Source organism: Asterias rubens, chromosome 4 (genome assembly GCF_902459465.1).
Source record: "Asterias rubens chromosome 4, eAstRub1.3, whole genome shotgun sequence".
In the NCBI taxonomy this organism is placed as follows: domain Eukaryota; kingdom Metazoa; phylum Echinodermata; class Asteroidea; order Forcipulatida; family Asteriidae; genus Asterias; species Asterias rubens.
In genome coordinates this window covers 3240504-3263704 of record NC_047065.1, presented here as the reverse complement: position 1 = coordinate 3263704, position 23201 = coordinate 3240504, and the positions used below count along the sequence as shown (strand labels likewise).

At 38.6% G+C, this 23201-nt stretch overlaps 1 protein-coding gene across 1 annotated transcript in view; it reads right to left on the bottom strand.

The window, feature by feature from the left end:
* Positions 1-1801: 1801 nt before the first annotated feature.
* Positions 1802-23201, bottom strand: part of LOC117288804 (dynein heavy chain 5, axonemal-like) — a 75959-nt gene continuing 54559 nt past the window's right edge. Inside the window, exons 54-78 of the mRNA XM_033769647.1 lie at positions 22600-22822; positions 21216-21317; positions 20296-20538; positions 19331-19459; positions 18852-18938; positions 18114-18251; positions 17393-17520; positions 16701-16869; positions 15730-15885; positions 15186-15341; positions 14240-14422; positions 13339-13582; positions 12911-13025; positions 12085-12275; positions 11717-11838; positions 11256-11421; positions 10321-10703; positions 9478-9633; positions 8892-9008; positions 7955-8056; positions 7026-7186; positions 6362-6518; positions 5321-5473; positions 4667-4879; positions 1802-4170 (exon numbers count right to left, since the gene is read on the bottom strand). Coding sequence (XP_033625538.1) covers positions 3784-4170; positions 4667-4879; positions 5321-5473; positions 6362-6518; positions 7026-7186; positions 7955-8056; positions 8892-9008; positions 9478-9633; positions 10321-10703; positions 11256-11421; positions 11717-11838; positions 12085-12275; positions 12911-13025; positions 13339-13582; positions 14240-14422; positions 15186-15341; positions 15730-15885; positions 16701-16869; positions 17393-17520; positions 18114-18251; positions 18852-18938; positions 19331-19459; positions 20296-20538; positions 21216-21317; positions 22600-22822 — 4381 coding nt within the window. The 3' untranslated portion in view covers positions 1802-3783. The remainder of the gene's footprint in view (positions 4171-4666; positions 4880-5320; positions 5474-6361; positions 6519-7025; positions 7187-7954; positions 8057-8891; positions 9009-9477; positions 9634-10320; positions 10704-11255; positions 11422-11716; positions 11839-12084; positions 12276-12910; positions 13026-13338; positions 13583-14239; positions 14423-15185; positions 15342-15729; positions 15886-16700; positions 16870-17392; positions 17521-18113; positions 18252-18851; positions 18939-19330; positions 19460-20295; positions 20539-21215; positions 21318-22599; positions 22823-23201) is intronic.

The window sequence follows — 23201 nt, the reverse complement described above, 5'->3', positions numbered from 1 at the left end:
CCAAAGTTTAAAAGTTATCAAAATGTTGTGTCCCGTTTCCTTTCTACAAGTCTCGTCTCAAAAACTAACAGCAACAAATTTTAAGGCGTGCATTATTACTCAGTGTATCCCAACATACGCATAAAACAAATCTGTAAAATTGTGGATCTTGGTCAATGATCAAGAGTACAAATTTTTACAGATTTGTTATATGCGAATGTGGTCATCGAAGTTTGAAGAGAATAATGAACCCCTTTCACCAGTTCTCGTGTGAAAGGGGGAACGATGGCGCTTGCGAATAAACTGAATCCCACACAGCAAACTAACAGGCGAAGCAAAGAATCAAAGCAATAACAGCTGTAGTTCTCAAGATATGCATTTAAATCATTCGGTATTAATACAAAACATACACCACACAATCTCTGTCATAAAACACATTGTAGAAAACGGAGCTAACATACATCGTGTAGCAACTCTTACTAGTAAAACAGACATAAGGACATAAAACTGGTTCGTGCTTAAATCATGGAATTGCTTACTTTATACATTTTACACACACAAAATATCAAAAGTGACTCGCACTCTATGCATTAGAAGTAAACTAAACTTACGTGTATTGTAGGAAAATATGGCCCCAACAAAATTATTTACATGCTTGAATTTAGTGTGAATGTATACCATGAATATTTGCTCTTAAGGCGAAAACCAAACTACAAGTGTACAGGTTGTATTATTAATTATGCAAGAGGAATATCAATAAAAAACATGTCCGGATTCTCACATGAATGTGCGTTCTTTTAATAATCTATACGTTGGTTTTTCTTGTATTAAACTATCGCCATCAAGGCAAGGCCAATACTCAGTATGATTTTTTATTATTTTTTATGCAAGTCGCCTGACACACAAGGCCTGAAGGCCACTTCAAGGTGTGGGCTACATCTATTTTTTCCAAAGGCCGTTGCCACCTACTCCTAGGGCTGAAACAGGGTTACCCCTTTCACAGTCCATACGAATGTAGGCTTGGGTATCATCAATTCGAAGCCTGGCTGGTAGAGCAGAAAGCACTACCTCCCCAATTTTATGTAGCAAGTGTCACGACCGGGATCCGAACCCACACCCTGCTGATCAAACACCAGTGCTTGAATCCGGTGCTCTTAACCGCTCGGCCATGACACTTGATCCTAAGAAATTTTTTTGTTTGGTAAACATGTACATGTCTAGTCTTTAGACAAATAAACCAAATTATGTGTATTACATTTTTGAACACATATCTAACAATTAAAAAAAAAAAAAAGTAGATCAACCAACTCTAACTTTAATTTGCTACTAACTTTAAAGTACTGTCAGAAAGACACAAAGTTCATCACAGAGAAACCAATCTGTTGGACGGATAACATAATATTAGTCTTACTATAAATTTGAACAAACTTCTCTCACTGGAATAAAAAGTGAGCTTAATTCCGATTCATTATACAAAATATAAAACACTCAGCTAGTGAAAGATAAATTCTTCTGAGAGAAAGTCAACAGTATCGGTTAGCTGTTTTACAATGTTAAATCTTTATATGTACATGGATAAACTATCAACAGTGCATCATTAGATAATAATTCTTAATGAATAACTTGTGCGGTTTAATAAAACTTGTTTGTATTCTTGTATTGATCGATCTAGGGTAATACTAAACGTGTAAAAACACAAAAAACAAACACTGTTTGTCACAACTCTATATAAGACTTTATGATCAGGGGCCGATTTCACAAAGCAATACAATTCATCGCAAGACAAATTTTCAGTATCACCATAGTGATTTGTATTGTGACATCACACTTTACTAAGCAACTGTGATTGATTTGCAGTTACGATCAATTTTAGATCTTTGTGAAATCGGCCCCTGGTCCTAAATTGTGGAACTCTTCTCACCACTTTCAGGAAACGTCTTGAAGCGTTTGTGTTTCATAGTCTTATTCTGTTCAGCGCTTTGATCTTTATGTAAATGCGCTATATAAATACCTATTATTATTACGATCACTATTACTATGTCCACAACAAAGACTTTCTACAAAATTCCAAGTCAATATCAGAAAAATTAATCCCGTGATTTTAAAAAATATACAAAGAGCTCATGCCATCGTGTCTCATCTTATTAGTGTGTTTTGGATGGTGACATTTTCTCTTCATTCGTAGCCAACTTCAATCTTGGTAGGTTAGACACTGCTCTAGATTTTCAAAGATCGTGGATTCGAATCCCACCTGAGTAATATGCCTGTGATATTTTTTCACAGAGCATTAAATGTACTGGGTATACAGTACTAACACACATCAGTGCATATGGGTAAAGCCAAAATTTAGTTTCTTTATCTTTGATGCAAACTTCCATCTATTAAATTGTAATCATTTGACCTGAAATATACAAAGTTTATCTTTATCCTTATTCTAAGCTATGTATCAACAAAAATATGGATTTATTGATAAAGGAGAAAAATACTATAAACATATAAAACCAGCCAACAAGACCATTGTACAACATTATTTTACGCAATAAAAAAAACTTCTTCTCACTGTTATCAACTTTTGTGGTCTTGACATGTAACGTCCGATAGTTCCTCTGGAAAGCTATTTCTAAAAGGATGAAATCCGACTTGTTAGTAACAAAACCAGTTGGTCTGGAAACAAACTGGCTTTCTTACTTCAAGCTTCTGGAATCTTCGAGATTAATCTCTAGTGGCTACATGTATATGAACCCGGGTAGCAAACCCACATGGGTCCCGTATGGGCTTGCCACGGGCTTGCTGCCTGTGAATGAACTACAAACTATGCATGTTTGATGGATGTTTGATTGTTTATGTAAATGACATGAGTTCCAAATTATTTAACCAAACCAATAGATATGAAGACAGTGGCTTTATTACTTCAAAGTTCTGGGATCTTTTAGAGAACAAACTCTCATGTACAGTGTATGTAAAAAACATACACTACACACAATGTTTGATGGATTTATGATTGTTCATGTAAATGACATGACAAAATGATATCCAGATCAAATGCCATAAAGTGATACCAATTAATATGTAGTTGATTATTTATTAGTACCATTAAATTTGCATAAAGGTGAATTCTAAAATATGACCGTTTAACTTTTCAGTCAAGCGTTTTAAGGACATGAAAGTGTTTAATCTAAAATGTTAAGCAATTGGTGAATAATCACTGACCATCGAATGTTATACATGCCAAAATGTATAAATGAAATTAATCGTTAGAATAGAATGTCATGATAAAATGATTTTCTTATAAATAAATGGACGGATCACTAAATATTCAAATGGACGAATCACTAAATATGCAAATGGACAGATCACTAAATATTCAAAATGTGCTGCTCAGGCACAAATATTTCCAAGTACACTGACTTTTAAAGGCATCAACATTTCTCAAAATATCATATCATTAAGAGAACTGATTTAAGTATGTCAACAAGCGTGAACTGTGACAGGGATTTTCCAACGTACAATCTGGTGACAAACATGAGTTGTCACGTCTTTGATATTTAGCATTCCTTAAGAGCCTTGGAGAGAAGACTGTATGAAGTCACAGCTCTTTTTCTTGCTTGAAGACAATTGCCCAACAGGCATCTTCCGCTGATGAGAAATGACGAGAGGTAGGTGACGGGAAATGAAGCACACGTATGAAATGACGAGACAAAAACATGAAGTGATTTCAATAGATGCATGAGGCTAGGTTCAGTTATTGTGAATAGATTTACAAGAATCTATACACACTAACTAACGTCCATGTAATAGAGGAATCTACTTGATGTCACATAGCAAGGCCACACCACGAAGAATCCAGTGATCAGGATTCTGGGTCGTCTTGAGGTCAACTGTAGCGATAAACGTTAGATCTGTTCGCACTGGTTTCTTATAAATTGGACATTCATACATTCTTGGATCCTTCCCACCCGTGCTGTTTATAGCATAGATGTGGATGACTGGTAGAGGCTCGAAGAGGACTTTGGGTTTGGGTTCGATGAGACGGATGCCTCGTCGATCCCATGAAGCACCTTCTAAGAAGAGACCGGTCACGTACACACCCTCCTGGGGAGGCTGATTGATGTCATCTTTTAAGAATCTTGTCACGTCGTTGTGTAAGATGACGCTGTCGAGAGCCCAGCCTTTGTGAGCTCGTGTAACTTCCTGAAAGGTGAAACAAAATGTAAAAGAGTACCAAATTATATCTTTGAAAATATTGCCGCACGGTCTTACAAATTTTATGTTGTAGATGGGTACAGATTGGGCAACCATAGGTTGAGAACGGGTACACACTAGGCAATCCATATGTAGAGAATAGGTACAACTTAGGCAACCATAGGTTGATGATGGGTATACCTTGGGCAACCATAGGTTGAAAATGGGTACACATTAGGCAACCATATGTTGAGAATAGGTACAACTTAGGCAACCATTGGTTGATGATGGGTATACCTTGGGCAACCATAGGTTGAAGATGGGTACACAATAGGCAACTATATGTTGAGAATGGGTACAACTTAGGCAACCATAGGTTGAGAATGGGTATACCTTGGGCAACCATAAGTTGAAGATGGGTTCACATTGGGTAAACAAAGGTTGAGGATGGGTATATAGTAGTCTGAGGATGGGTTACTGACGGGTAAGAAATATATTCACACACCTGTCTCATTGCTGTCAGGAATCCTTGAGGGTTGAAGAATCCAGTCATCCAGAACGTGTGTGGTCGACCATCAAAACACCAGGTACGGAACTGGCTATTACGCTCAATCAGCTCACTGAACCAGAAACCCAGGGTCGATGAGGCCCAAGAGATTTTCAGCCAAGTCTCGGGGATGCGGGCATCGAACATGCAGTCTAGGGCATCGCGTAGATTCTAACAAACAAGCAAAAGTTTTAAAATTTAAAATATGTAATTATTTCATTGGGCAATATTATTTGGGTTTTTACGCTCATTGATGAAAATATTATATTTGATTGACCAAACCAACAATGGACGAGCTGCCAACTACAGGAAAGGATAATACATAAAAACATTCGTGAAGCCTATGAAAAAAAGTCACATCTTTGGAAAGAAAATTAAAGCAAACATTACAAATTAAATAACTTACAATCGGGAAAAGAAACAAATAAACATGTACGACATGTTTTTTGTTTTTTTTTTGGGGGGGGGGGGGTATAAAAAAAAACGGAAATTCTTTTTTTGGGGGGAGGGGAACGGAAGTCTGTTTTAAAACGGAGGATCACATCCCTGCTATTTCTCACTTTCGTAAGACAAAATATATTTTTTTAATGAAATAAAATACTTTCAACTGACCTCATTCATGATAATGGTGCCGTCAATTGCTAGCTTCAGATCGGTCAAAGTGCTTCTGACCAGGGTTATGACACGTTGCATACGATCTATCTCTTGACGAAGGAAAATATTCATTGGCTGCAGAGCGCCCATTTTAGCGACTCGCTCTTTAACCTGAGGAAGAACATCGTTACAAGAACATTAGGATTAGAAAAACGACATTGGTAACAAAGCTTGTATTTTTCCAACTCACTCTTCATAATGTACAGCAGACCATAATCACATTAAAAATAAGGACTAATTGGTTAATTGTTTTTTTTTATTTTATGCTGATCAGTTGCATGTGAAATCAGACTATACTCATAATTGAAACAACTTTTTTCAGCTAAAAAAATAAAATAATCACAAGATAATCACAAGAAATTGTATTAAAATTAAAGAGGCGGTCGACCCTATTTTAATTTAAATTGCCCCGGTCAGTTTCCCTTATAATTTTAATTCTTTACAAGTAACAGTGTCCAGTCATGATTTTGATAACAATAAAATATAAATATAAAAAAATATTGACAATTTCTAGTGCGCCATGTCTGTCACAGTAACTTTGCTAGTACACAATGACACAAGACAACCAAAAGTTTGAAGGCTTTTGTTTCCAAAATAATAAACACTTAATATTAAAGGCACTATTGGTAATTACTCAAAATAATTATTAGCATTAAAACCTTACTTTGTAATCAGTAATGGGGAGCTGTGGATAGTTTAAAACATTGCGAGAAACAGCTCCCTCTGAAGTAACGTAGTTTTCAAGAAAGAAGCAATTTTCCTTGAATTTGATTTTGAGACCTCAGAATTGGATTTTGAGGTCTCGAAAGCAAGCATCTGAGAGCACACAACTTTAAGTGACAAGGTTGTTTTTTTCTTTCATTATTGTCACAAAACTGAGCCCAACTGAGCTCAAACAGGTTTATTATTTGATGCATATGTTGAGATACACCAAATGAGAAGACTGGTCTTTGACAATTACCAAAGGTGTCCAGTGCCTTTAAATGAATTTAACCATACCTCATAAGAGATGTAATCCTGAGGTAGTTTATCCAGCATATCATCAGCCATTCTCTGTACTACAACCTCTCTGGTCTCTCCACTGCTACCACCGCTATCTTTAGGTTGAATACTCAAGATGGTACTCAGCACTGTGCGAGCTGTGTTACTCTGATACCTACAGATGGATAAATACAATCAAGAGATCGTTACTTTGTGTTTTGGATATCTATTTTAATTGTTCTATTTTATTTTACAACTATACATGTACAACAATAAATACAACTAACTGAAAAACAACAATTAAAGACACTGGACACTTCTGGTGATTGTCAAAGACCAGTCTTCTCACTTGGTATATCTCAGATCACTCAATTGGTCGTCGAAGTTGTGAGATAACTATGAAAGAAAAAACACCCTTGTCACACAAAGTTGTGTGCTTTCAGATGCTTGATTTCGAGACCTCAAAATCTAAATCTGAGGTCTCAAAATCGAATTTGTGGAAAATGACTTCTTTCTCGAAAAACTACATTACTTCAGAGGGAGCCGTTTCTCAAAATGTTTTATACTATCAACAGCTCCCCATTACTCGTTACCAAGTGAGGTTTTATGTTCATAATAATTTTGAGTAATTACCAACAGTGTCCACTGCCTTTAAATTCATAAAGATAAACTGTTGACTCACGTAATATCAGCATTAGGATGCAGACCAAAGACCTCCGGTGTGTCAGCATTGGGTAGATTATTAATGTAATCTACGTAGTGTTGTACTTGACTACCCTTGGGGATCTGGTAACCCTTGTAGAAACAGAAGCTACTTGTAAACATCTGCTCGCTAAACCACACCTGTTTGATAAAAAAAAAGAATAAAATGCACTTAGATGTTTTCCCTCTGTGTACATAGTGTAGAGAAAAAGTGTTTTATATCGGTTAACTATATATTTTGTTTTATTGCCGTGAATTTTCACTATTTGTGTACCTACATGTAAATGGAGTAGTTGTATTGAAACACAAGATGCAGTTTCCACAGATTTACATTAAACTCACATAGTTTGAAAATAATGATGGTAGAAACCCCTTAAAATATTACTTGAGGTGCTGTAGTTTTTGAGAAACGAGTATAACAAGTCTCTTAAATCTGTGGACATTTTGTGGGTTTTTTTGTTACAAAAAGTACCCAAATCCTTGAAGGTTTGAATACAAAACTTCCTTCGACGAAAAAAAAATGTGGCTAAGCCTTTTCTGTCTTTCAGATGGATGCAAGTGTTGTAGGATTTGAACCCACACTCTTTTTTTTAAATCTTTTTTTTTTTTATGAAAGTCGTCAGACACACAGGGCCTGAAAGGCCACTTCAAGGTGTGGGCTACAATTATTTATTTTGTCCAGAGGCCGTTGCCACCTACTCCTAGGGCTGAAACAGGGTTACCCCTTTTACAGTCCATACGGATGTAGGCCCGGTTATCATCAGTCTGAAGCCTGGCCGGTAGAGCAGAAAAGTCTACCTCCTCTGAAGAAAATCGGCCACAACAACTTGAGAACGATGGGCTAAACTTCTCTGCCATGGCTGTGTCTGTTCTGATAAAGCCAAATACTTATCAAGAGATCATATTTACCCTTGCAAATGTGTTCAATAGACGCTTGTCGAAGTCGTCAGTCACACGGCCTCCGTATTGAATCTCACCAATCATGTAGCGCACTGTCAACCACGAAACACCCTGTAAGATAGGAAATGAAATATTATTTTTTAAGTAAACTACTGGTGTAAATATATAATAACAACAGTTTAGAGTACCTTTTATAGTGGACATTTAATATGAAACTACCAACAGTGTACAGTGGGTGCGTTCGATAAGCTTCCCTGTGTCGACCCCACGGTGCTCACTCGGGTGAGCCCCTGACAAGAGCCAACTGAACGATCACTCATCCTCTCGTGTATCATCTATTTTGGGTGCGTTCGTTTAGCTTCCCTGGGTCGACCCCACAGTGCTCACTCGGGTGAGCCCCTGACAAGAGCTTATTGAACGATCACACTCGCCCTCTCGTGGTGACGGCAGGCACCTCAGGTCACCCCCAAGTGACCTGTTCCACAAGCAGGACACTTGGGGCTGACCCAGGTGAGCCCCTGAAATGACGTCAAAGCTATTTGAACGTACCGGGGGCAGGCCGTGGTCGACCCAGGGAAGCTAATCGAACGCACCCACAGATCCTTCATGAGTGTCAGGAAATATTGTTACTATACAGGGCAAGTATTTCATGGCTCTGCTTACCACCGAATTTTATGCTTACAATCACCATTCTCCGCTTGCACGACAAGCGCCAAATTTCTGTACTGGCTATGTTAGTGCACAATACTTCGTAACAAGGAGTACGCATGCGCACAAGCTAAAATTCCCGGTTGACCCGTGAAATACACTTAGCGTAAGCGCAGAATTCCCTACTTCCGGAAGTGCTGAGTTTTTGCTTGTGGTAAGCAGAGCCAAACAATTGGGCCAAGATATCATAGCGTCATAGTGTACTGTTCTAAACTTTAATTATTCAACATCATCTCACCTTCTTGATGTCCATGTCATCCAAGTGATTTTGCATAAACTGAACCGTTGCAGTGAAATCAGCTGAGTTAAACTCGTACGGGATGTTCCAGCCCAGAGGACCAAATTTCCTTCTCTCCTGTTTCCGAATAATAATAATATTTATTTTTAGTACAGCATTATTTCAAAATGCTGCAGAGACAGTTTTTTCATATTAACATTAAGCTGAAAAGAGATAAGCAAAAATACAGCTAGAATACAGACAAAAATGCAGATGTGCGTTTGCGAGGGATGTGAAGTAAGGTAGGATCTTTTGTAGACTTGCATTCCAGTCAAGTCCCTGTCCCCCGTGTGGAACAGGTTTGGAGAATGCAGAGCATCACAAAACAATCTGGCGACGGCACAGGATAGGGACTTGAGTCAAGTCTAGGTCTGTTGATGAACAGAGCTCATGCAAATGGAAAAAGTGGCTGGCGCTCAAGAAACAGTGTTACAGATCCAAAAAGTTATTAGTTGCATATATGAAGTGATGCCAACACTAAAAAAAACTCATAAATAAAAAAAAATAAAAAAGAGATCTATCAATTTGAGGCTTTGGTTGAACTCACCTGAACTACTGTATGAAGTACTGCAGTGGCATACAGCATTGGTTTCCACTGAGGCATGTTAGATACATCTAGTTGATCCTGAGATATACCGGCATAGGTACGCTTCAATCCTGCCTTGACACCCTGAGGTGGCTCATTGGTGAACTTGATACACATCTACAATCAATCACAGAAAGTGGCTTTAATATTAAACACAAAAAATAGTTAATGGTCTGATGTTTCGACCCTAGCAGAGTCTCTCTCGAAGGCTAACATTAAACAGTTAGCAGACAATTGGATTTCACTTGTTTCACTTATTGCTTGTTTTTAATGTGTACAATTTTTAGCTCCCGATAATGGTTGTGACCTTTTTACTGTCTAAAGACAACATAGATATAGTCTGAGGTCAATGGGTCAAACACTACTTGAGTATCCTAGGGGTAAAATGCTGCATTATTTTTGGTGATCGCGCCTTTGTTTAGGCTGCTCCAAAGTTGTGGATTGCACTATCGCCTTTCAAGTAGGAGGGTAAATTCGCTGGGTCAAGGCTAAATTAAAGACTCACTTGTTCAGGGAGGCTAATATTGTGTAATTACACTGTTATAGTGCTTTGTTCCCCCTAACATGGGTGAGGGTGTCAGTTTTTATGATATTTGTTTTTTATTTATTTATTTTCTGCATTTGTATGGACTTTTAGGTCTGTTTTTTAATGTAATGATTATTGTTTGTAATTTGCTGTGATTTTTCGTGGATTTTTGGTGTAATTTGCACCTTCCAACATCCTCGGGTGGAGATGGCGCACAAACAATTTAATAAATTGTTAATAAGACTGAATGTTTTGTCTACATGAATCTCTTCTCTCACCTGTAACAAGCTGATAGGGAAGCTGGGATGAACTTCCGTTGTCATCCACAATCGGAACTGATCATGGACATTCTCAGTCTCAACCACAGTGTCCATGACCTCCCCAAGGAACGACAATGACAAATGACAGTTCTGCAACATGACCCAGCCTCCATTGGCCTGAGAGTTACTCATGAGGCGGCGGGCGTGGACTTCTTGTCCCTGCCCCATGGAGATAGCTTTGCATTCGATCTTCTTCTTCTTGGCTAAAGATTCGATCATGCTGGTCGGGTCGCTACCCATGGATAGGAAGCAGATGAGGGGGGTACGTTGGTCAGACTCCTCCCATGTCGTCTCTAGATCCAGGATGACACCCTCTGCGTAGCGTTCACCGAGGGAGTCAACTGTGGAAAGGGGGGAAAATGGATTAGAATTCGATCACAACTTTTGAAGAATAACGACCATTGGTACAAATCCCATCCAAGTAATATGCCTGTGAATTTCTTCACAGAACTCGGGAAAGTATTGAGTATACAGTGCTAACACACATCCAGACATCAGTGTATATAGGTGAAACCAAATCCAACATTCTTTGTCTAGTCGGTAAGAAACTGCTTTAGAAATTGCAAAGGTTGTGGGTTCGAATCCCACCTCAATAGTAGACAGTGCTTACACACATTGGTGTAAAAATCAAACCAAAATGAATCAAAACAACTCCACCAAATTTTACTGCAGTAAAATCAGATCAAATCAAGACTTAAATGATGTTTGAAGCTTTGCATGATGTGCATATAATAAGAACTTTATTTCTGAAGACGAGCAGAGTATACTGTTTAAAACCGCGAGACCAAACCGGCTCTTTTAAGAGCCAACACTACCTCATGAGAGATTTAATACATGGTTGTGCTAGCAAGTTGAATATTTTTGTTATAGTTATTTCTTAACGTAACACTTACCGATATACTTTCTTGCCTGCGGCAGTGTCCTGTCCGGACACCAGGATCTTATCAGGAGCAGCCTCTTGAAGACATCAAGGGAATTCTGGTATCCATCTGGGATTGGTTCATCCTCAGGTGCCTCTTTATCAAACCAGTGCTTCCATTGCTTCTCATTACGACCAATCTGAAAGGAAATTGACTCGACTGTGAGTATTTATTTTAATGATTAGAGCACGGAGTGTTAAAACTCAACAATCTACACGCTCCATAAAGCGTGGTGAGAGAATGCAGCTTCCTGACCTAGCAGAGATCCCACCCAGCCCAAACCATGCCAATGGAAATCCTCCCACGTTTGGCCCTTGTTTGGCTATGCTCTCGGCCACTTTTCCATCGTATTAAAAGCTGCGTTTATGTGTGAACAGGGTTTTAGTGAGGAATGAAAAAAGTTAAATGATTGAACGATGTAAGTAAATGTCTACCTGGTTGAGGATGTCGCTGAAATGTTTGAGTTTACTGAGTTCCACCAAGTTGAGCCATGTAATATCTAGAATCCACTTGCTGGATTTAGGAGGGCAGCCTTTCAAATCCAGAGACGCTCCACCTGTGACACAGAATCATTAGAATAATTAGTGACAAGTATGTATAAAACATTTATCAAGAATACATAAAACCACATAACCACCACTCTATATATTTATATTGATAAGACTATACAAAAAAATAAATTGAGAACGACATCCCAGAGAGGACCATTTGATTTTCTCTCATTTCAATTCTATGATTATCACTATACCAAATCAAAAATATTGTGTACATTAAAAGATGACACTAGAAATAAAGAACGCACCTTTAATGAGTGTGCTGAACTCCTCCGGTTTAATCTTGCCAGCTTGAAGGTCCACTTTCAGCGTCAGTAGAATCGTAAACATCAATTTATCACTCTCATACAGACCTCGTGCAGCGTACTTAAACACAGCATACGTCATGTAATCAATGATGTTGGTGATCCGCTTGCTTGTTATCGGACTCTTGGTGGAACTGTGGAGATGAATGCAGTCACATTTGTTATGTCACAAAGTAATCAATATTTGGTTTGTGGTATTAACACCATGTGTGTACAGATAAATTATTGTCTTTAGAGAACTGTCTTGCTGTATATTCTTCTACCGCGGAGTAGATTTTTCGGAATTCGGGAGACTTCTCAGTTGTGAAAAGAACTGTCCTGCTTTTTGACTACTACCTTGGCGGAAGGGGAAACAATTGGCCGGGACTACTACTTTCGCTTTGGTGTATTGAGGGGACCTCTCGTTATTAACTTCACTACTGAGGACTGGTCTCAACACTTTGTGTAGCTTGCTCAAGTCATTGTCCGGAGACTGAAGAGTTTTGAGAGATGTTGGCCTCTTTAGAAGGGTTCAGAGGTTTCAGAGTAGAGTCAGTCACTGCTCTGACTGGCTCTCCTGGTTTTCATTACTTAAAATATAGAGACACGGGCTCTCAGAGTATACACATTCATAAAACATACAATAAAGATGATGAAATATTGTGTGAAGGGTTTGCGGCAACACATTGTAATGATAATCTGTAATGAGTTGGGGTGGTTCTGAAAACAACCGGTGGTTTTTAACTCTTGATGATGAAGTAAAAATACAGAGGGCTTCTCGAAGACTTACTTTGCCATGGATATATCAAACAGACCCAAGAACTGCTTTAGAGAGGTCTGGTACATCACGTTCACCATGCTCATCTCTGTAATCAAGAAGTACAGGATACTGCCTCTGTTGGCCACTGTGGGGAAAAAAGAAGAGACAATCAAAAAATGGTGGATGACTGTTTGCAAACCATTTATTCTGCTCTCAACTTCTCTAGTACAAATATTAGCTAGAAGTCTTTTATTATTTTAGTGAGAAATTATCTCTATTTCACAATCTATGGTACTTTATAGGGAGCCAATTCTCACAATGTTTTATCAACAGCTCTCCAATGCTTGTTACCAAGTCAATTTTTAAGCTAATATTTAATTTGAGTAATTTGTACCAAACGTGTACCTTCCCTTTAAAGTTTAAAGTACAATTTCAATCCCATACAGTGCAAGACTTACCTGGTCTGAATTCCTCCCTGGCTGCATTGATCTTGATCTCAGTCTCTGCAGCTACCTGTAGTTTCTGACTGACGTCTTCTGCTGTCGTCTTAGTGTTTGAGAGTACATTAATCAGAGACTCGTCATCCACCAATGAGCCTTGTGTACTGGTGAGACGGTACAAGAGGTTGTCTTCTAGTTCTTTCATCTTGCGCTTGTTACTCGTCACATCTTCAACCAGTTTGGTTCTCTCAGCCTCGAGTTCCTGTTCAAGTGAACAGCAAGTTTGATAAACATCAAGCAATCGTACCAGATTGTTTTTGATGCAATAAGTCTTCTTGAGGTATGGCGGACATGATAGGAGTGTACTGTTTGGTTTGGGTGTTTACACACGAATTTACACAAACCTTATAGTGATGTAGCATTGTGTCCGCCATATCTCAAAAAGGCCTATAGCTTTTTAACCACTATTGCCTCCTTTCCTTTAATACACATTCATAAATACCCCAAACAGTTCGCTATTCCTATTGGTTGAGAGCATGTCAAGTGGGGTGTTTAACTGGCTGAACAGACATAGCTGGAACTGTTTAAGATTGGCTGGCTTCGCATGTTGGGTGCGCAAACTCATGTACGCCAGTTTACTTACACAGAACACAATTTATAGCTATTAGCACCAGCGCTTAATCTATTTGTACAGGCACATTCACCAGCGCAAAACAAACATACATAACTTTTAAAAAGTTTTGTTGAAAACGTACAACTTTGAACATTGAAAATTTGCTAAAGAAACAGATTGTCACCGATTTCCTATAATCAAAATTTTTTTTTTTTTTTTGCTTTTTAATAAAAGGGCATTTACAGAATGTGAATAAAAGAGACGTGACTCGTTCACGAAGTGCAAAGAGCTTTAACTGTTACTTACATTCTTTTCAGTCAAGATAACTCGACCTAGGAGCTGATCTTCCAGACCCTTCATTGTGACTGTGAAATCAATGATGGACGTCTTGGCGCTAACTTCTGGTGTGTAGGCCGGGTTGGGAAGCTTAGTGGTTATATACAGGCGGAAACCGTCCATAACATCAACTTCTTTGTCACCCACTTTCACCTTCAAAGAAAAGAACATTTTTTTTGTAGTTGTCAGTTTCTCTAATGTCTATAGATTCATATAAATTGTACTCTCTTCAGAACAGCGTCCCACTTCAATTCGAACAAGCAAATAATTGTTCTCAATTTCAGACACATCTCAAAACATATCTATTTTGGAAACCATAGCTTTCAAACTTTGGTTGTCTTTTTGTACAGCAGAGTTCTGTTTTTGCACCAGGAGTGTCATCATTGACAGACATAGCGCACTGGAAATGTTCCATATAATTATTGTTATTGTTATTGATAACTTGCTGAACAAATGCAATCAATAAATGGTTTAAGCGAAAGCTCATATGAATTATAGATGTTAAATTTGCATCGGGGATAAAAAATAAAAATAAATCTTTTTTTTTTTTTACCCATACACCGATGTGTGTTTAATAGCACTGTATACTTCAGTACTTTCCCGAGGATTCGAACTGCCTCTAGCTACCGGGCAACCTCGGTAGTCTAGTTGGTAAGACACTGCTCTAGAATTGCAAGGGTCGTGGGTTCGAATCCCACCCGAGTAACATGCCTGTGATATTTTTTCACAGGACTCGGGAAAGTACTGAGTATACAGTGCTAACACACATCGGTGTATGGGTAAAAAAAACAAAATTTAATACTCATATGAATTGGAAAGTGTAATAAATTCTTGAGTCAAACTCAATAGGCTTACTATTACATCCATGCATTAAAAAAAGGAGAGAAAAGCAACGAAGAATAATGAAAGTCTTTACCTTGAATGTACTACCACTCTTGATGAAGTTCTTCTCAAGGACGTTGTCAAGAGCTGGGTCCAATTCCTCTCCGATGTCTTCAATCATAAGAGGTCGACCAAGAGACAAGGAATCTTCAAGATGTGTTCTAAAATACTTGTGGTTTAGAGAGGTCAACTGGAGAAGAAGAAAAAAAAACACTAAATTATTATTTATTTGACACACACACGAAAAAAAAAAAAAAAAAAAAAGTCAAAATGAAGAACTATACTTGGTAACGAGCAATGGAGAGCTGTCGAAAGTATAAAACATTGTGAGAAACGGCTCCCTCTAAAGTAAACGTAGTTTTTAAGAAAGAAGTAATTTCTCACTAAAATATTTGAATATCTGAAAAAACATAACTTGTGGGACAAGGGTATTTTTTTTTTTTCATCAAATTACTTTTTCCTAATTCGACGACCACTTGTTCACGGGTTTGTTATTTTATGCATATGTTGAGATACACACAGGGAGAATACTGGGCTTTGACAATTACCAAAAGGTGTTCAGTGTCTTAAATACTGACCTGCATCTCATTCTTGGATTCCCTATTCTTGATCCAGATTTTGCCTTGTCCTTGAGGATCAATGAGTAGAGGGAACCTGGCTGCTTTAGTCACGATGATTCCATTCTGAATGGACAACTCATCGTTGGGTAGACCCTGCATATTCCATTCAGCGATCTAAACAAGAGAAACAAAGACAAATATATACTTGATTTGTTGCTAGAATATGGGATTTGGGGCATTGAAGTGTGAGGTATCAATATATGGCTGCGTTCGATTAGCTTTTCTGTGTCAACCCCGCAGTGCTCACTCGGGTGAGCCCCTGACAAGAGCTAATCAAACGATCACTCACCCTCTTGTGGTGACGTCGTGCACCTGGGGCCAGCCCCAAGTGACCCACTCCACAAGCAGGGCACCTGGGGCTGACCCTGGTGAGCCCCTGGAATGACGTCAAAGCTATTCGAACACCACATGTGTATCTACTTGTCAGGTAGATTATGTTCTTTTGAGAACTTGTCTTGCTTTAAATTCTACCACAGCGGAGTAGATTTTCGGAATTTGGGAGACTTCTCAGTTCTGAAAAGAACTGTCCTGCTTTTTAACTACTACCTGGGTGGAAGGTAGGAAATCGGCTGGGACTTTTGCTTTCGTGGATCGAGGGGACTTCTCGTTATTAACTTCACTACCCTGAAGTGAGTTCTTAATTGGTTTCAACGTTTCTACTAGCTTGCTCTAGTCATCGTCAGGAGACTGAGCGTAGGAAAGATGAAGGCCTATTTATAGGTGTTCAGAGGTTTCAGCCTGGAGTCAGTCAACGCTCGGATTGGTTCTCCTGAAAGGAGACCTGTGACTGGTGGGCTCAGAGCTATCGTGTGGCAGTTACCACAAAGTTCAACAGTTGAAATATCCTTTATGACAAACTTCATAGCATTTGATATTTGAATTTGTTAATAAAAATGTTTTGTTCACCATCAGACATTCTGTTGACTTACCGTGGGGTTATCCACCAACATTTCAATCAGATTCAGACCGGAACTAAAGGGAATCTTGCGTGACTTCATCTCCTTCTTCCAGTCCAAGATAAGACGAGAGCGGAATTCCTGATTGAACGGACCCTCGTACGACAAGAACCCGGTGGCCAATAAGACGTCTCCAACCAACCTGTCAAACATCAATGCAAAATGATTAACAATCTGAGACTATGGTACAGGGTGGAGAAAAATAATTAACTTATTAAAGGCACTGAACACCTTGAAAAATTGGTAATTGTCAAAGACCAGTATTCTCACTTGGTCTATCCCAACAAATGTATAAAATAACAAATCAGAATTTTTTTTTACTCAATTGGTCATGAAGGTTGCCATGGAATAGTTAAAGAAAAAACACTCATGTTGCACAAATGTCTGTGCTTTCATATGCCTAAATGGCTTCAGGCCTAAAGTCTTTTAATATTTGAGTGAGAAATTACCTCTTCAAAAAAAAAAACTTTGTTACTTCAGAGGGAGCCGTTTCTCACAATGTTTTATACTAGCAACAGCCCTCCAATTGCTCGTTACCAAGTAAGTTATTATGCTAACGATTATTTTGAGTAATTACCAATAATGTTCAGTGCATTTAATAGATATAATTATGAAATTTCAAATGTCTGGTTAAGTATCCCATGAGACATATTTTTTTTATATACCTTCCGATCGCTGCCTTGAATTCTTTGTTTTGTTGTGTCCATCGTTCCTTCTCACCACCTAGACCATTAATGAGAGCCGAAGCTGCATTCATCTTGCGTCTACAATTGTCTGCATCGTCAAGTAAGTCCTAAACACAAATATTAAATACAGTAGATTTATATGAAGTTAGATACATGTAAGTGTTTAAGTGACAGTATAGAATACCTCTCCTGTAGGGGTCAAAGTTGTCTTTGAACCATGTGTCAGAATTCACCCTTCTTTACATATACATGTTAATACCTTTGCTCTTTCACACAAATATTCATCTTTTCCTTGTGGCCGGGTAAATGTATTCATCCAATTTAGTTTAACACAGATGGTGTTCCCTCACTGAGAATTCCGGAAGCTATTGTTCTCCAGCCTAGTGTGCGTAGTTGTGAATGATTTTTGGGATGTGGTTCTGGCTCTCTTATAGTTGGTCAAGCTGCAACTTAGACCAGCATGAGAGAGAGAGTGGACTTCCGATAAAATGTTTGAGGCAGCGTAACATTGGTTGAGCTGCCATTGCTTAAATGCGAGCAGAGTATTGCAGTCTGCTATACCAGGGCAAATAGCTGGAGAAGAGATATTGCTGGAGATGGAAAGGACTGGAAATCAAGACCAGAACCTTGATGGAACACCGTTTGTTTACCCCCAGATAAGTCAACACTTAATCCCGGAGTACTTCTAGAGTAAACTGACCTGTTTCTTCTTCATGGCAGCATCATACTCTGCCTGGGCAGCATCTAACTCTCTCTGTTTGTCGTCTAGTTGACCCTGTGCTCTCGCTAGATCCTTGTTGGCTACTTCCAGTCTTGCTTCTTGGACAACCAGATTGGCCTATGGAAAAAATACAGACGAAATAGTACACAAGCAGATCCACATGGAAAATATGTGTTATAGAAGAACGGCTCCGCTGGCCAAGTTTGCTCAAGGACTATCGTTTACCGTAGTTTGACTAAGTTTGACTAAGTTTGCCCCTAACTCTGTCTATTCAACGATAGTTGGAATACACTAGTTGACTATTTGGAATCAACCTAATACCAGGCGGGCATTGGTCGGCATCGCTGGTTACCAATGGCCGTTTCCATAGCACAGTGCAGAATTATAACAAATGATAATGTGCGTTAATTTGCCGGTCGCCCTGACATGACAAGAGTCATTCGCACTTCCAACTTCTGTGCGCATGCCCTACGTAAGTCACTGAACAAGCACTTGTTTACCATGTCCTTGCACAAACTTGACCAAGGTAAAAATGCTAATTTATTCCAGAAATCGTCATTAAAAAAAAATTAATAGTGATTAATGCCCTACAGAACTAACTTTATCGCCTAGCCGTGACAAGACTTACTTATATTAATAGATTAACTATCCTGACTAAATTATTGACAATAAATATGTTTGAAACAAAACCTACGCAAATGGAAAAGTAATTTTTACCTTTAGTGGTAGGACTTCCTTGTTGATTGTGAAGAAGAAAGCCATAGCTTTAGTCCATGAGCAAAGACCTGCAACATTTCCACACACCTGCAACAAAAACCAAATCTCATCAGTCAAGCATTCTGCAAAACGATTTGCCTTTCCGTACAAATAAATAGTTTTAATCTTTTAGAATAATCTGTTATATAATTCATGAAAACATGTTTGTGGAATTGGGGTGTGATACAGGGTTGTGTTTACTCTTGCCAATTTATTTGTTATACTGCACTGTATAAAATGTTGTTGCTGTCGAAAATCCTTTTATATATTTCCTCGTTCAAGATATTTACTGTCCCGTCCTGAAGCTTTAATCAATTTTAGACATGTAAAGTTTAAGTTTAAAAATTTTTAAAGATTGGACAATACAGAATTGAACGTATTTTGAATAAATGTATTTTCCATGCTTCATTTCAGTTTGTTGTGAATATTTTTTCAAATACCTTTTTGGCCGTTTCCAAGTTGTAGTCGTCACTGTCAAGATATGGTGCTAGAAGTTCAACTGTCTCTCCATTAATGGTGTCTTTGGGGAATGTCAGCAGGCCGTTCAAGAACCCAGAACCACCCATTAACTGTAATATAACAAGCATGTTATAAAGTTAAACCTACCCAAAGTAACCCAGAACCACCCATTAGCTGTAATATAACAAGCATGTTATAAAGTAAAACCTACCCAAAGTAACCCAGAACCACCCATTAGCTGTAATATAACAAGCATGTTATAAAGTTAAACCTACCCAAAGTAACCCAGAACCACCCATTAACTGTAATATAACAAGCATGTAATAAAGTTAAACCTACCCAAAGTAACCCAGAACCACCCATTAACTGTAATATAACAAGCATGTTATAAAGTTAAACCTACCCAAAGTAACCCAGAACCACCCATTAACTGTAATATAACAAGCATGTAATAAAGTTAAACCTACCCAAAGTAACCCAGAACCACCCATTAACTGTAATATAACAAGCATGTTATAAAGTTAAACCTACCCAAAGTAACCCAGAACCACCCATTAGCTGTAATATAACAAGCATGTAATAAAGTTAAACCTACCCAAAGTAACCCAGAACCACCTTAAGCTGTAATTTAACAAAGAAAAACTAATAAAACCTTATAAGAATTGTAATAAGCATTGAAAGCGTTACACTAAAACCATTATGGTTTGTAAGTTTTATTTTCCATGGTATTTTAAACTTTTTTATGACGTATTTTCTCTTGTACTTTTATGTGCCTTTGTAGGTTGATTTCGCCTTCATAGATAGTGATTATTTTTGCTTTTTGGTTATCCGCAGGCTTGTTCACTGTAGTCTTATGTTTAGTGTTATTTTTCTGTATGTACTGTTTGCCTGGAAATAAATAAATAAATAAAATAAAAAAAGATAAAAACAAGTAAGAGTTCTTTACCTTAAGGGACAGCCCCCAGGATGGTTTAGGGCTTGGTCTATCTGGATCCAACGAACAAGGCTCAATCTTGACTTGGAAGAGCAGCAACGCACAGTCCATAATACGCTGGATAAGAGAAGGTGGTTTACCCAGCTTGCGTACTGTTGATATATCCGATGGTTTGATGGTGTTGAGGGCAGCTTCAGCTTCTTCTAAGGCGGGTTTAGCTGCCTCTAACTTGGTCAGGGCGATGGTTTTATCTGCCTGTATATGAGGAGGTGTAACTTGTTAAATAAAGCAGAACAAGTACGGACAAACTATACAATATTATACAAATAGAAGTTGAGCTATAATGAATAGGATTTGAAACTTTGCATGGTGGAAGTATTACTTAAAAAAAAAGAGATATTCACATGGTGTTACCACAAACCTCTTTAAAGGCACTGCAGCCGATTTCACAAAACGCTAGGATTAATCCTATCTCAAGTTAGGACAAGTAACTCGTCCTAACTTTAGGATTGGTTCAATGCGTCCTAACGTCTTTGGATACAGAACTTAACTCGTCCTAAGTCCTAAGATTAATCCTAAGTTAGGAAGAGTTTGGTGAAATCGACGGCTGGACACTTTTGGTTATTACTCAAAACAGTTGTTCGCATACAAAATCACTTGGTAATGAGCAATGAAGAGCTGTTGATAGTGTAAAACATTGTGAGAAACAGCTCCCTCTGAAGTAAAGTAGTTTTTGGGAAAGAGATAATTTCTCACTCAAATATCATGAGACTTAGGGCCTGAAGCCTTTCTCAGGCATCTGAAAGCACACAAATTTATGCAACAAGGGTGTTTTTTCTTTCATTATTACCTTGCAACAATTACCAAAAAGGTCTCCAGTGCCTTTAACACAAATAGAAGTTGAAATGTAATGAAGTCCGAGTCCTACTTACAGCTATTTCATCCACAATGGCCTGAGCTTTGTCTTTGACTTTCTGCACCTGAGCCTTGACCTTCTCCGCAGCCTGTGCTTTTTGCGTCACTGCCAACAAAACCTGATCAGTAAGAAAACAAAATACAATAATAATAATAAACAGTTTTTATATAGCGCATATTACCGTGAGTGAAGGGAAAATCAACGGTTATACAAAGTAAACAGATGTGTTTTCACCCGAGTTTTGAGTTGTTCTGATGTTTCAACCTGTTCAACAACCTCTGGAAGACTGTTCCACAATTGAACTGCTGTATGTTGGAAAGAGCGGGAACCATACGACTTGGTTTTGATAACTGGGGGAGTCAGAAGAGATTTATGTGATGATGGTAGATTTCTAGCTGTTTTATACTCCTGAACTATTAAGGTTTGGAGATAATCAGGGGGCAATTTGCCATGGATACATTGATAAGTCAGAACCAAAATGTTAAAATCTATTCTAGCCCGTATTGGTAGCCAATGTAAATCATTTAGAATGGGTGTGATGGATTCCCGAGTACGATGAGTTTAGCTGCAGAATTGTGTATGCACTGCCATCCTGAGTGTAGCAATGATGCATTGGAATAGCTAGGGAACATACATATATATAAACTGTACACAGGAACAGTATTAGCGAGTGAACGCTGAATAAATATCCTATCAGTCTCTACTAATACAGAGTTCTCCAGGACAAACGATCACTGGCCACGTCACAAAGCCGTAGGATGTCACTGTGGGTTTTGAGGGACAGCTGATGAGAATTGAGGTCTTTCCGTAGGATGTCGAGTAAGTTGGTTTTGTGACGGCCACGACGGCCTCTCATCAGGTGTCCCGATCCAACTACAGCGAACATGAGAGCATTCTGAGTGGGCGAGTCGGGATGCAGTCCAAGCACATGTCCGAGCACATGTTAAAGAGCTAGGGAATCAGGCTTAGAAAATGCTTCTCAATGTCAGGTAAAGGGTACATTTCCTACATTAACACTTTCTTAACTTGCATCAAACAAAAAAGGCATATTTGTCCAAAAACAGGTCATTTACACTCTACACCTGTGTCCGAATTAGTGTCTCAGCTATAGCTAGATTGCATTGAGGTATAGACCTTAATCACGCTGTCACCATCTTGGGCATGTTCCCTGTTTCCATAACAGTAACGAACACTAACATTCGTTGCGTAAACATGGCACCAGACTATTATTTCGTCCAGCCTCAGTTTGGTTACAATGAGTTGGAATGGAGTAAAATCAAGATAGCCACACCGTGATAAGGGTCTATAGGACCTCCTTAGCTACACCCTGAGCAACAGTCGTAGCCGTAGCTGTAGCCGCCAATTCGGAAACGGCCTAACATTGTGTTTAGTTTCCATACCACTTCAGCTTCCTTAGACGCGACGGCAAGCTCTTTCTCTTTAACTGCAAGCTCTTTGCTCAGCTCAGCAACGGATAGCGAAGCTTCTACTAGCTTGTCCAGTCCTGTGGTCATCCTGTTGGATAACTCATTGATCTCACCGAACTTGGTGGAGTAAATGTTCTTGTAGCCGGAGATGAAGGACAGGTAGGACTTTGGAGTGACGTGGGTCGATCGCCGGAACCTGGTGACAAAAGTGTTTATTAGCTTTATTGTCACCCTATATTTCACTCAAACGCAAATGGAAGTCATACAAAATAATTTATGGAAAAATACCAGTAGTGCTCCATTTCACTTCAGCCAGTCATGTAAGAAATCATAAAGTCTTATCACTTAAAAATATGCACAATGGGGGACTTTTGAACACTAGGTGGCAGCAGATTTACCAGGTCAATTTCCATTGTTTACGTAGTTCTGAGCATGCGCACATTCCTGAGAACAATGGATTTTACCTGGTAAGTCTGCTGCCACCAAGTGTCCCAAAAGTCTCCCATTGAGTCTTTTATACTTTAAATTGTTGGCTTAGTGCTATGAGGTCATTCCCTGAGCAAACAAAGTTCAAG